At 38.3% G+C, this 14,802-nt stretch overlaps 1 protein-coding gene across 1 annotated transcript in view; it reads right to left on the bottom strand.

Annotated features, from left to right (window-relative positions):
* Positions 1-619: 619 nt before the first annotated feature.
* Positions 620-14,802, bottom strand: part of SLC9A2 (solute carrier family 9 member A2) — a 30,409-nt gene continuing 16,226 nt past the window's right edge. Inside the window, exons 5-11 of the mRNA XM_017737104.1 lie at positions 12,495-12,584; positions 11,105-11,175; positions 9,541-9,702; positions 8,849-8,945; positions 7,818-7,949; positions 5,820-5,910; positions 620-3,773 (exon numbers count right to left, since the gene is read on the bottom strand). Coding sequence (XP_017592593.1) covers positions 3,403-3,773; positions 5,820-5,910; positions 7,818-7,949; positions 8,849-8,945; positions 9,541-9,702; positions 11,105-11,175; positions 12,495-12,584 — 1,014 coding nt within the window. The 3' untranslated portion in view covers positions 620-3,402. The remainder of the gene's footprint in view (positions 3,774-5,819; positions 5,911-7,817; positions 7,950-8,848; positions 8,946-9,540; positions 9,703-11,104; positions 11,176-12,494; positions 12,585-14,802) is intronic.

Here is a 14,802-nt window from a genome sequence, read left to right as displayed (position 1 = left end):
TTTAGTGCAGAAGGATATTCTAAAGTTTTTAATTGTTATGCAGCATGGTTTTCTTTTGTTGAACTGGTTTTAGTGGAATTTGCAATCTACTTTAGTACCAAGTAGGACAGCCCTTAAAATTTTGCCTCTTTTGGCAAATTATTCTTGGGGTTTTTTTCAAGTATCTGCCTAAAAAAGGTAACTGGGTGTCTATCTCCTCTAGGCCTTGCAATACTTACTTTCTTATCCTATTTACTTTCAATTTATAGGCCTCTCAGGAGGTGAAGGGGAAATCCTCAGAAAACCCTAATTCAGAGTGGAACTGAATTTTCCTGCTATCCCTAAAACTGGACTTTCTTCATCAAAAATTCATTAAAATATCTATACTACAGAGTGTGCTGGGGAGTCTATCTGGAAACAAAATATTTGTATGTGGCTTTGGCAAGTTTCCCAGTCACTGCTGAAGATCTGGTTTCCTCGAAAAAGCGAGAAACATTGTCTTCAGTCAATACATGACTTTCCCCATCAGGTGGTGCTCGAGGACAGATTTACTGGGCATTTCATTCTCCAGCAGACAAACTGATAAAACATGAAGGATGTATCTCCTCTGAAGGCTCAAAAAACTGCTAACTTGTTTTACTTTGCAGGAAAGAAAAAAAAAAAAAAAGAAGAAAAAGGCAAAACTCTGACCCAAACCAGAGTAAGAGTTGAATGGGAAGGGCTACCTAGGACGGTGCCCATTTCACCTGCTGCTGTCATTGCTACTGAAAAGGAGAGTATCCAGGAAATCAGTTCCCAGACATGACAAGCGGCTGATTCAGCAGTAGTGGAAAAGAGCCTGAAAAGGGTGGGAAGAGCAGAAGTGAGGAAGGCAGAGAGGACTCTCAAGGACACAAGAGTCCCGGAGATTTGTGATTCTGCTTCACAGTGTGACCATGCTGGAGATGTGCCTTGATGCTTGTATTCTGTGGATTTCAAAGTTCTTTGGAAAGGTAACAACATGCTATCATGTTTTGGAGCACCAAGAGCTTAAGACCATATTTCATAAAAACGACCTTCAATTTGATGTGCTTGTACTATGGGGCACCACTTTAAGCACAAATAATGTGAGCATGCCCTGCATTAATGGGCAACCAGCATAGCAGTAAGGTTCCTGAAACCTGCATTCATTATTTAAAATTGTACCATAAAAAATAACAACTGTTTGAAAAAAAATGAAAGGCAGCTCTCCCCAGATAGAAGCCAAGTGCTTGGTCATTACCAGCACATGAACAAGAAAATTCCACAGAGAGTAAACTAAATGTTGATGTGCAACATTTCACATTTATTTATTTGGTCAGATTTCAGATGGGCCTAATATAAAACAGCTCATCTAAGCAGTCTGATCTGTAAGAAGGATGTTGCCTCAAAACTGAAATCAAAACTCGAGGCTTTTTTCTTAGTCAAAAATAATGCAGTGACAGAGCATTCCCTGACAATCTTACAGATGAAAATACTTTCCTGTTGAAAGACAAATTTAAATTTGTTTTTAAAACTTCCTGGATTTGTTTGAGCCCAATTTTATTTCCAAACAGGAGATGATCATTAAAGGACAGCTAAGTGTTGATTTCCACAAAAATCATTTTTTGAGAATAACCATGAACATTTGACTGAGGTTTATAGGGTTCACAAAGCCATTCCTCTGCAGCTTAGACTTTGCATTTGCCACACAGCAGAAACTTCCATAGCTGGAACAGAGGAAAAAGATCAAAGGACCTGTGCTAAGGAAAGAGTTTAGGAAGGTTTGATATCTCAAATACATACATGAAATAAATGTTTTGGAGATGCTGTTGGAAGAAGGAAAGTCTTACATTCCCATTTATCAACCCCCACCCATGAACATTTGAAAGAAATCTACCTTGTGATCTGAAAAGGAAACTCTGATTTTTAATAGTTCTTTCAAAACAAGCTTAAATTAAAAAAAAAAAAAAATCTTATTGCCCACAGATTTAGAAATGTGCTAATGAAAGAGAAAAGTTATGATTTCACAGTGTACATTCTTCAATGAAAGTTATCAATCTTGTAACAAGTAGAATGAAAATTATTTCTGCATTGTACTGAAATGTGTATTTGTGCTAAAGCAAGCTCAGTACTTAGATTAAGTGGGACAGAAAGTGCAAATTCCTGAGAGCTACAGTTAAGTATCATTTATTTCAATGCACCCTCCCTTCCCATATGCCCTCAAATGGCAGCCATTGACGCTAGCATCAAGAAGTCCATGTTACTAAGGTGCACAGTGACTTCAACTGATTCCAGGGCCCCACTGTGCTACTTTTCTGTAAAAACAAATTAGATGGAACATTTTTGTTCCTTGGAGTGCATAGCTCAGACAAAGAAAAGATTATCTTTCCCCTTTTACAGATGAGGAAACAAAAAGTAAAACAAATTAACCAGGGTCACAAGCTTGAGTGAATGAGCTTTCTTGAGTCTCAGTGGTCCCTGACTCAAACGGGAGACTGCTCGCTTTGTCTACGCGCAGTGCTCTGCAACTATTCTACTGCCGTGTTTGCAAGTAACTAAGGTGCAAAAAAGCAATTTTGATTCAGAACATTATTTATCCACTTGAAGTTTTCTCTTCTTAGGCCTTCTGGTGTCCTGCTAAGTGCTCTCCGTTCTTGCTGACATAAGTGAAAGCCAAAGCAATTCAGTTTTTCTTTGGTGATCCTTAGTACCTTTCAAAGGTAACATATTGCCAAAAATTCAGAAAGTAAAAATTCAAGCTATTCAGGTCTTGTGTCTGTTGCAAGTCCTTTTTATAAGCTGTATTTGCAATTCTGCCCCTACAGCTTGTTTCTTCTCTTCTTCCTCTTTTTCTGTGTCAGAGGTCTTTGAGCAAGCTAGGCTTCAGGAATATATTTATTCTTCTTTAGAAGTCTATATGATAGGTGCATTGTGCAATTTTCAGTGTAATTCATATTAAAGCTCTGGTTAAAATAGGTATTATTGATTATAAATAAAATCTGAAATGACACACAAGTTTGGGGGCATTTTTTAAGAATCCATTCATCACTGGACTTTTAACAATGATTTCAATGGAAAACTGTGTATTGAACCTTCATGACTTGGTTCCTCAAGAGATGATGTTTGGTAAGGCACATTTCCATACTATCTTAACAGTGAAAATAATGTAATTAAATTAAAGTATTGAAATAAGTTATTTATAAAAGAGATATATATATATATATATTTTGTCTTTAACTTTGCAATTGATCCAGTATTCTTTTCACTTAGTTAATGGAGTTGACTTAACTCAAATGGAAGTGGTTAGACCCAGAGTGAGGCTTATTTTGTTATTTTAATGGATCCCATAGTCTGATCAGATAGTTTAGAATCCTAATTTAGTATGTCCATGGTTTATTATCAATAGTTCTTCTTTGGCTATGTTCAGTATGGCTGGTTATCAGGCTTATTTCTCTGCCTTTCCCCTTGTGATGCCTGCCTAACTAACCGTGGTGGTGGCATAGGTCTTGCTGACCCATGGTCTGCAGTCAGATCTTCCCTGCTCAGAGTGCCAAATCTTGGTCTTGTCAGCAGTGGCTGCCTGAACCCAATGGATGGCTGAGGCAAGGTGCTTGGGTCCTGCTGCTCTCCTCGTCCGTCCTGGCTCCCGTCAACTTCATTCTTCCACTCCACCCTAAACTCAGGGAGTGGCCTCTGTTGTCTCAGTCTCTGGTCTCTCAAGATTTTCCCTGCTCTAGGTCTTAGATTGAGCACTGTGGTAGCAGCATCCAACTCTGAGTCACTGCTGTCACCCACTGTTAATTGAAAACAAAATTATAATTTTAGGTGCAGAATATAACTGTTTCAGGAATATTTGAGTAACAGCACACCGAGCCCTTGCAGCCACACCGTAAAGTTTCCCCATGTTTTCTATATTCACTACTTTCTGATTAGACCCAGTAACAGCCCCCTAACTCTGCCAAAACAGAGGATAGATTTGACTTTAAAATATCCCTCCCCTCAAAAGTATGATTTTTATGAAGGCCTCACTCAGCTGCTCCTTGATTGCCAAGTGCCCCCTTGATTGAGGTGACATTTCCCCAGTTCTCTGAAATTTCCCGTTCTCTGGACAGAAAAATCTGTCTCTCTTTGAGCTTGGGGTCTAGTCCCTGCTTATATCCAAGCAGGATACCAAAATTAGATTTCCTGCCCTCACATCTCATGAAATCTAAACTGAGAGGCATTTCCAGAGCCCAACATGTACAGGGGCTCTAGAAACCTGACTTTGGAAAAGGAGCATCAATACTCTACCAGGCAAAGGATCTCTCAAGGTCAGTGTACAGATGGGTGGAAATATCCCATCTTTAATAAGCCTGAATGTAAGACACTGAAACAGAATCAACAGAGCAAATCTTATAGGTGGCAAGTGCTGCAGACTCTTCCTCCCACTCACAGCACAGTAGATAGAATATGCTCTAGGGAAAGCTGGCATCATTGTTTAGGGAATGCTCCTAAATGATCACTGCCAGGTAAACCAAGATGGTGATTGCCTGGACATGCACATGTCCCATATATTTTTCCCCAGCTGACTTCTTTAAAATGAACTAACAACTTCATCAAAACTTGCACGCTTGAGTCATTTGGTAATAATTTCAACAGGAGTTTATGAATGCCTCAGATTTGTTCTTAGACTTTAATCAGATATGATGTTTTAAATATATCAAAGTAAACAACTGTGTATTGTGCAACTGTCATAAGAACAACTTAGATTAGTAGCCTTCGTGTTATTTCTTTTAAAAAGGTGAGGAAGGGGTCAATAAAATATATCACCATGTAATTGTCCATTCACCCAGATAATTATATTTCAAGGAAGGTCTTCATCAGACTGTGTTTTCAGGCTTTTTCCCTTCTAAATATGTCAAATAATATATTTTTTGACAATTGAATAATCTGGAGGCACATTTTCTCTTTAATTCTAGGTGACAGTAGGTGACCTCTGCAGCCTAACTACAGAATAAAAGGCATCCTGCACTCAGGAGAGCAAAGATATAATTAGTAACAGACAAAAACACAGTCTATTGTTAAATTAATTTGGAATAGTGGAAAACTAACTGGGATGGAGATCAGGAAATTTTAACAACTTTGCAGATATATCTTCTTCCCAGTAAGAGATCTTGATGACAGCTTGTCATGAAAGAAAATGCTCCCGAGTATGGTATAAGCATGGTAATGAAACCAGTAACAATCAAAAGTAATATATAGAATTGGGCAAAGTTTTCACATCAAATAGTTGTGCTCCTACAGATTTTTAAAATTTTCTTTTGGTTAGAATTCCAGAACTCCAATACAAAACATTTGTGAGTTTAGGCAGGGGGAAAAAATAACAATTTGGTTGTAAACCACAGCATTTTTGAGTTCTTCATGACAACAATAAACTAGACCAAATGTCCTCATTGCCCTCTCTGCTTAGGTTCTCAGAGCAGTGTCCTCTACCCTGATTCCAGAGAAAAAAAACCAAATAGGCTCATAATCCAAGAGGAATATCTGGACATTATGGAATAAAGATGAGGAGAATGAACCATGGCAGTGTTCCTGGTGCGAAAGAGTTGCAGGCTGCTGCTTGCAGGAGGAGATGAGAAGATGTGCTGGGAGGACTATGCCAGTGTGGAATAGGAAGTGAGAAAGCCCCACAAAACCCTGCTGTCCAGGGCATATCTCTACACTCAAATTTCTGCTTTAGGACCCAATGCTTTAAATGCTCTAACATGCTGATTTCTCTACATCATCCCTGGAAAAACTTTCCTTCTATGTAAGCAAAATGATTGCAGCACAGTAACAGAAAAGCAGAAAAATTTCATTACCTCTGGAAGATGTTTTATTTCGCACTCGTAGTTTCTCTGGGAGTTTAGTGTTCTTAGGAAGTGAAAGGAATCTTTTTGTATTTGCTGCAGCCTGCATGCAAAGGAAACAGAACATTTTAAGTCACTGCAGAGTAGAGTACCTGCATAATGTATGTTCAGATATACAACTGAGGCTTGAACAGGTTTATGCAGCCAAAGGGCTGGAGAGTAGTTTGGGATTAGCTAATATGTGATGTTTTACTAGATACTCAGTGCTGATTGCTGGCTGAAGTCTGTGCTAACTAAGATAAAGACTGAATAATCTCAAGCAGTTTAATCAAATGAAAGCTTAGTGATATGCCCTCTGAGATCAGAGTTAATAAATGTATGGTCTCGAACCTCAACCTTGCCTGCACAGGTTTCCCCAAGGAAGGCAAATGCTGCAAGCATGGCACTTCATGTAGCTCCATGTTTAAAATTGGTTTGAAACTTTTTATCAGCCAGCTGCAAAAGTTTGGTTAAGACTGAATCTTAGGCTCAAGAACTAATCTGTATTCTGATCCTGCAAGTGCTTTATACATATAAATGACTTTATGCAGTTGACTAGTCACACTGAAATTGATGAGGAAGTTAGGCACCAGCATGATCATTTACCAGTTCAGGGCATAAGATCCTTGTTTTCCCCAGACTTAGCTTTAAAGGCTCTGGGTGCAGACCACACTTCATACTTCCTGGAACATGAGAGGTACTTTCCAGGACAAGTTGCTTTTTTTAAACTCAAAAGTTTCTCAAGGACATCCTTTCTTACATTTGCTACAAAGATTTTTAAAATTTTTACAGTCTACCAGCTCTCCTCTGCTCATACCATTCCTTGTGGCAGACCAAAAAGGAACCTGAAAGGAATTTTTTTTTCCCTTAGAGATTTTCTCTCTTTGGAGTTTTATTCTTTTCCTCTTTCTCCTCTTCCCTCTGTGGAGGATTTATCCAAGGATAATTATTCTTAAAACTATAGTCTGTGTGTTTTAAAAAGTTATTAGACATCCTTTTTCTCCCTGTCCCAAAAGTCCTGCTGAGTCTCCTCACTATCCTACACAGTAAATAATTCAATTGTATGAAAAAGACAACATATGTAACTGTGTTTGAGAGGAGAAAAAAATCATTCAGGAACAGTCTTATTGTGATAATTAACACCACAGTAGCTCTGGTAATGATCACCTATAAGATACCGCCCTTTCAGAGATATTATTCCAGCCTCAGCTGCTGAAGGACAACTGTATCAATGAAGACAACAGTCACTAAGTATTCGCAACATGAAAGTAGATATTTATAGGATGGCTAATTTCCTTGACACCTGATATGATTCAGAGGATCAGTTTCCCTGCTTAATTAGTGTGTTCCATTCCAATATGGTTGGAAGTTTACAATTGTAGGATTGCCTCAGAGACCCAAATATTATCATGCCACAGCAATCCTTGTAAACGGAAGTTTTCCCAACCAGTGTCAAAATCTGAAGGCCTGACTACATTTTATGAGTACTAAAGAGCATACAACATTTTTCAGGTGAAGAGCTGCTCTAACTGATGTGGTCGAAACTCCTCTCCCATATTGTAAGTAGCTTTTCTATCTCAAAGTCATTATTAATCTCAACCATCATCAAAACATCAACATTCATCAAAATACTGATAGAGAATACCGATCATCCCCACATTGTGTACAGAGCCTGTCCAGCTTCTCTGAGGTAAAATTATGGCAGCAGATCCCACTCCCATATCACATTCTACAAGACTGAAGCTTTGCTGAAGGTGTCAACACAAATTAAGGGGCTCATGTGTGCAACTCAAGGTGTGTGGTATTATATGTGCAGTAGTCTTCCAAATTCAGGATTTTTTCCCACATGTCAGAAGATTGTTTTTTTCTGCCTGAAAATTAGCTACAAAGAGCTGCTTCCAATAAAAATTAAAATTAAAAAAACAAACAGACAAAAAAAAGAAACCAAAAAACACCACAAAATGCAAGTACCGGTCTTTCCCTTGACAGGCTGTTTGTTTTTCTCAGGCTTTCCCTAAGGCTGTGCCGGCGACGGATCAGAATTTCTTTGGCCTGCTTTTCGTTTGCATCTGCAGCCAGGCTATGTCGGTTGTAGGACATTGTCTGAAATATAAAAGCAGTGATCACAGCCTGGAAAGCATGATGTCAAATGTGTCAGACTATATGAACAGGGAAAAACAGGCTTTTTGCTTTAATAAGCATCATAAATCCTTGTGAACAAGACTGTATTGCAGATGATTAAGAACAAGCAGAATAATTAAACTGAGAATGTTTTTATTCACGTCCTTCACAAGCACTTGTTTCTTTTGTTGGTTTTGTTTCATTTTTTTTCAACCTGCTGATATTTATAATGAAAGAGAAAAATGAAGAAGCTGGCTTAATACCGTGTTTACCCCCCCACTGTAGTAGCTTGGTCAGTATGTCAGTAGAGGACGCATATTTGAAAGCGATGAGTCCCCTAGAGGGAAGTCATTTTTACCTCCAGCAAGCTGAAGCTTGCTCAGTTTTTGAATGTTTTCCAAGGGCTTGGGCATTCAAACTACTTAGCCACAGGAGGATAAATGTGAAATGTCCTTTTGCTTTTATTTCACTATTTTTCCAGCTCACCATCTCTACTCTTAATACAAACAATTTTACAACTGGAGGCAAATAGGAAATCTAACCCCATATCATGAAGTGACCAATACACTGATACAAGGAGACAATGTTGGCTTGAATTGGCACCTATGATCCTGCTCTAATACTGTAGGTGTATTGGAGGTAATAAGACAAAAACATTTAGCCTTATCAATAGTATAAGATCAAGTAAGTATTTATACAAAGGATTGTGAATATGCTACTGTATATATGACAGAATATGGATTCAAGGCAACAGAAGTAAATAAGATCATTATTTTTATTATATGATAGAGCAGATGTACTAGCTCAAAGATGTGTTAGGAAGATAATCAGTATATTCAAAGAGCAGTAGGATATTTAAGTAGGCAAAAGTTCATCCTTACTCGATGTCGTATTTGGTAGAGATTCTTTGTCAATATTTCTCGCATGTTTTCCATTTCAGTGGGAGAAAGTGGCTTTATCTTTCCTTCATGATAGTCACTGTGACAGAATGAAAAAAAAAAAGGAAAATAGGGAAGAAAGAGAGAGGGATGGAGAGAGACAAGAATGTTTTTATTTTTATGGTCAGGAATGACATTGGAATTATTTCCTTTGTTAGAGCTGGAAACAACATTTCAAAACAATCAACTAATATATGAAAATGTAACATGTAGAAATGAAATCTTGATTTCATTTGATTCAGTGATAAGACACAAAACTAAATCTCCAAAATGTGACATAAATTACAATAATTTGTAAGTTTTATTTAGGTACTTTTCAAAATGCCCCTCAGGCTTCCCTTGTAGCTATTCTCAGCAGACAGGCAGGCACATGTTCAAGTCCACCTCCACTCTACACAGCAGATCAGTGTTCCAGTGAGCAGCTGTCCCAGTAAAACTACATACCCGGGAAGAACACAGCATTTCATGTGAAGCTACAGGCGAAAGGCTCTTGTTTCACATCCTCTTACTGTTCTGGTGACATTAGGACACAAAGTATCCTAAGTCAAAGTGATTATCCTGCCTACAGCCCGGGCTGTGAAATAAATTATGAGACCCAGCTGAGATGCTTGGCCATGCTGGCATCGCTTGCTTACCTGAGAGACACTGATGATGGGACCTTGCTTATCATTCCACTCTCTGCCATCTCAATGGCATGCTTGATTTCTAGCTTCTTGTATAAAGAAACAATGCTGGATTTGGGCTGGTTCTCACGGATTAGAAGTCTTCGCAGGTATTTATTGTCGAACTTTTTAAACCTGTACATGAGGCAAACCAGCCCAACCAGTTAATTTTTACTGTGCATAGTTAAGGAAAGCCAATATATTGTAGTTAATGAAATTTTAAAGGACTTTACTCTCTGGGAATGTGTCTGTTCATGTTAACAACCTAATGCTGAGTAACCTAAGAAAGGGTCAATGTCAACTTTACTTCAGATAGATAGTCTTAACCTGTGTTTTGGTTCATATGTTAATGGACAGTCTCCCTAGAAGCAACTTTAAACTTTCAGGTATTCTGTGTTATTAAAAAATATTATTTTTAATTCTCTGTTTTCATCAAGACAAAAAGAACATTAAATATTTACTGTAATAACAAATAAAAGGCCAAAATTTGTATCAACTGCTTCTTCTTTGAAATTCTAGCCTGCTTTTTTAAAACTTTAGAAGTTCTTCCTTTCTCTAAAGCAACTGCACCCTCTTGGATGTTTATTGAAAAAATATTGATTACAGCTGGTGTTGATTTTGTTTGTCAGAAAATATTTTGCCCTACAGACATTCTGAAATTATTCTTGAATTTGGGTGTAAAGTTCATGAACAGTTGGGACTCTCCTTTCCTCTGTAACCTTTTCTTTAAAGATCTCACACAGACTGGAGGAGAACCAGGCTGACTAAAGAAAAGTTGTACCCATGTCACAAAAGTTGTACCCATGTCGGGAAAGTATCTTCACTGTGTTGCTGGTGCTATTCTTTCTTTTTATAAAACACTTAAATTCTTCTTGGAGCAGCAACTAGAGGGTGATGAGCAGTGCCCATGCTTTGGGTCTAAAGAACTTGGGTGTAAAAGGAATTAGATCCAACCTAATGAAGATGACGATTCAGCAGATAAAGTAAAAATATGAATTATTCAGGTAATCTTCTTAACTGATACTAAGTCTTAAGTAAAAGCATCAAGAACTGTGGAGCTGCCTGCCATTAGGATGTCGCATGTATCTCATGCAAGCTGCTGCATTGATCTTTCTAGAGGAAATCCAAAAGCTTTTGTATGTTTGCCATCAAATAGGAAACTAACCTGTCACTTAACTCCCCTAAGAAATACAGTTTGCAGGAAGACAGCTGGGAAGGATGAAAGGCTCAGCAGACATACAGGAAACGCTCTGCAACAGTCAGAAACGTGCACCCTCAGAAGGTACCATACTTCACCCTGGGATCAGAAGGCTGCCTGATTTCTTCCCAGCTGGCTATTCTGTTCTACTTGCTTGTGGTTTAGTAAAAGACATTGTTTTGCTACTTTCCCTTTGAAACCCACATGTTCTAAAAACAACCATCCACTTTCAAGAATAAATGCTGAAAATGAAATATGATGCCCAACAGCCTTTGTTTGTTGCTGCTGAGCCATTTCAACTTCTCCTGTATAACAAAGAGTTTCAAATGCCACTCTTACTTATCTCTCCAAAAGTTGTGACCCCAGTGTCCACACACATCTTCAATTCCAGTCTTCACGTGGTCAAAGAACTAAAGGAAAACATTGGTTCATTACATAAACTTATAGACATCACTTGGCTTGTCTTTAGACGTTTTTAGTTTCCAACTTACTTTAAAACAGAAACATTTAGTCACAGCTCAGAACAATGCTCCAGTCTTACAAAATGCAGTCCAAACCAAGCTCAAAAACAGAATCTGTTTCTTTCCCCCTGGATCTTCCTTAGCTCACAGCCCCAAAAGGACAGAAGTTAGTTGCTAATTTCCTCAATGTCAATCTTGCTCAGCTCTTGCCTGAAAGTAAGGTTTTTTCCCATAATTTCACTTATTTGAAATTCCCTAACCACTCAGTGATATGCCTGGAACTTCCCCAGGCCTGACAGTGAGGCAAGCATGACTTTGTGGAGCAGAGAATCTCAGTGGACAGAAGCTCCCCCCATCAGCACTAGCCCTCAGGATGCAGAGACAGAACTGAGAGCCAGCATTAGGTCCTGAGCTCCTATTTTAGGAATTTGTGGTCTAGCCTCATTTTAAAGCACCCTGTTCACCTAATATTAGAAACACACTATTCCTATTATGAATTATTATGATTCTATTATGAATTATGAAAAACTGAATAGGTTCAGCTAAGGTCTCACTTGATCACAGAGGCAACACTTTTGCTTCTAATTCAGGAACCACAGTAGGGGTCTCTCAGTCTCATGGAAAATCCCTAGTAGATATGTCCAAAGGATAAGCTCTGAAAGGACAGACTTTTAGATGCCTAGATTGGCTTCTGTCCTGAATGTGGGCCTTACTATTCCTCACTTTTGAAATTTCAAGCCACTTGCCTCAGGTATGCTGGAAGGAGAAATACATTCAAGAAGATGCATGGCTAATAATCCACAGCAATTGGAGACACACATGTACCAAACATACATCCATAAAAAGGTTGATGATGTAAGACTTAGGTAAGTTTAACAGTGTGTTAAAGGGAAGTTTGCATTTGTTTAATTAGATTAACTCAAATGCAGTGTAATGTAATTAAATAAAGCCAAAGTTTTCCTGATGTAGCCAAATTATAAAATAACATGTATCTCGTGTGTGAAATAGACTACGGAAAGTTAATTTACTTCAAGATCTGAACAATTAAGAAAGTGAGAGATTCCAAAATAATGATATGTAACAATAATTTTGGTAATTGTCGAAAGTTAAATATAAGCTTTACAATTATTGTGCTTACAACAGCTATCAAAAAGAAATCTAGTACAACCCCTCCATAATACTGTATGACGAATAGTTGTCTTTCCGAACATGACTAGGAATTTCATCTCTGCAAGAGTTTCACCTACGATACTGAGGCTGCAACATACCCTGTTATAAATTTCTTCACTGACAGCAGGCTGCTTTTTATTTGACCTTTTGACATCAAGAAACTCCACTAGTGGGCGAATTGTTATTCCCTGTGAAGACAAAAAGAACACACTAATTATAAAAATTAATTCACTCTTTTGATTAGCAGGTTTTGCACTTAGCTATGAAGCCCTTGTCAGCTCAGACTCCACTAATGCAACGGAAGGAAGAAAGGGGCACCCTAGAACTGAGGAATCCAAGATGGTCAACCTAACTGAACCTATCAGGAATACATCACCTATCCCATCCATAGTAATTATAAACTTTTTTTTTTCAGTTTTGTTATGTGCTAGAAAAACATGAACTAATAAACTGACTCCCTATAATTTCAAAGTGAACATGTAAAGTCCTCTTTTTAAGTGATTACTTCCAAAATAGGTATTCAAAGATATGTAAACAGTACTATTATTGATATTTAAGATCATGACACTAAGGTTTTTTGTAAATATGTGTCCTTGCCTGACCATTCTCGGAGAAAGAACAAAACATTTTGGCTATCCCTGAATGATATAATGGTTTTGAACAATTATTTGTGGAAGAATTAAGATAATTTGTTTACTTGTATAGACACACTGGCATAGGGGAGAGGAATGAACCTCCTGTGGTGTTGAGATCAGTCCCTACTATCCCAGACAACGTGGTCACATTTCTTTTCGTAAATGAATCAAGCTTTATCTTAAAAGTAGTTAGGTTTCTTTGCCCCATTGCTCATAATGGAACACTCATCTTGAACCTTATTGTTCTGACAATTAGAAAGCTGCTTCTTAATTGCATCATGGTCACTGTGTACCACTTTGTTCTTGTGCCAACATTTGTCCTTTTAGTTTAAACAGTGTTCACTCCCTCATATAAACAGTAATTATAGTCCCTCTTCTCCTTCATCTTGCTAAGGCCAAGGCATCCTGGTCTCCTTTCACATGACAGGCTCACCAGTCCCGTGATCACTCCAGAATGTGCCACTATGCCCTAATGGAAATACCTGTCTCAGTATGCCCTAAGATCAGATTTGCCTTTCTTCTGTCCCCACTGCATTGTTGACTTAAAATCTACCCCATTACCAACTAGTACACCTGTATCTTTTTCCCTTTCTATTTTTTTCCAAATGCAAGGTTCCCATTTCACAAGAGAAATTCCTAGTAAGAAAGTCCTAGCAAGAACACATTTGCACATATTACTGTTCAATATCATTCTGCTCCTTTCATATTGGCCCTCAGTTCTTTCTACAGGATACTCTATCTCACTGTTACACTGAGAACACTTTTCAAAATCTGTCATCAAGAAACATCAGCAACAAAACCTCCTACCTTTATGTGCCATCGTCAATTAACAAGAGTATTAACTTATCCTTGAGGAATTCCTTTAATAATATCTCATTAGGCTATTATCAGGCCAGGGTGGCTGAACACTCAAGAAGGTGCCCAGAGAGGCTGGGGTATCTCCATCCATCAGATACTCTGAACTCAGCTTGAAATGGCCCTGATTAACATCATCTAACTTAAAGGTGGCCTTGCTTTGAGCCCAGGGTTGGACTAGAGACCCCCAGAGATCCTTTCTGACCCAAAGGACAATCTGCTTCTATTTCCATTTAAAGGAGAAACTGTCAGCTCCTTCCTCATTCATTTTACAGTCATCCTAATGTAAATCTAAACCTCAGTTTAATGAGTAGTTACATCAACAATCTCCTCTGTAGCCCCCTCCCCAAAGATTTTACAATAGTCCAGTTAAATGAGTTTACTCTAGAAAATAAATTGCCTTATGAAAGAATGATACCAGGTTTTTCTTTGATAAATCATGCTGCATCTCATAGCACATTCCATTTATCTCCATATTTTAAATTATTCTGTCCTTCAGAATCAGTTTTCATAAATCAACTCACTGACCTCCACCTTGCCCCTTTTCCCAAGCAGGAGCACAGATACTTTCTTCCCACAGCACCTTTTTCCATGTAAAATGCAGAGTAACAAAATTCTACATTTTTTCCCACAGATCTGAAATTTCATTAGTAGCCACTCACATGTCTCTCACTGCTCTGGATAATGATTAGTCTGATATGTTTATTTGACAGGCTTGGCCTCCTCTACATTTTGCAGGTTTCAGTCTCTTGGTCGCCCTTGACCAGACCTCCATGGCCAGGTGGTCACCAAAGACAAGTTCTTCATGTCCTTCCACACACTTGGTGCTTTTTTAGGGATGTCCAGCTGGTTTGCAGCATCACTTCCTAACACCCAGACTCCAATTCACCTGTCTGGGCCCTTAGTGTCTTTCCCT

Source organism: Corvus brachyrhynchos, unplaced genomic scaffold (assembly GCF_000691975.1).
Source record: "Corvus brachyrhynchos isolate BGI_N302 unplaced genomic scaffold, ASM69197v1 scaffold83, whole genome shotgun sequence".
NCBI lineage: Eukaryota > Metazoa > Chordata > Aves > Passeriformes > Corvidae > Corvus > Corvus brachyrhynchos.
Note: the sequence above shows the minus strand (reverse complement) of the source record. Positions and strands in the feature narration are given on the sequence as shown.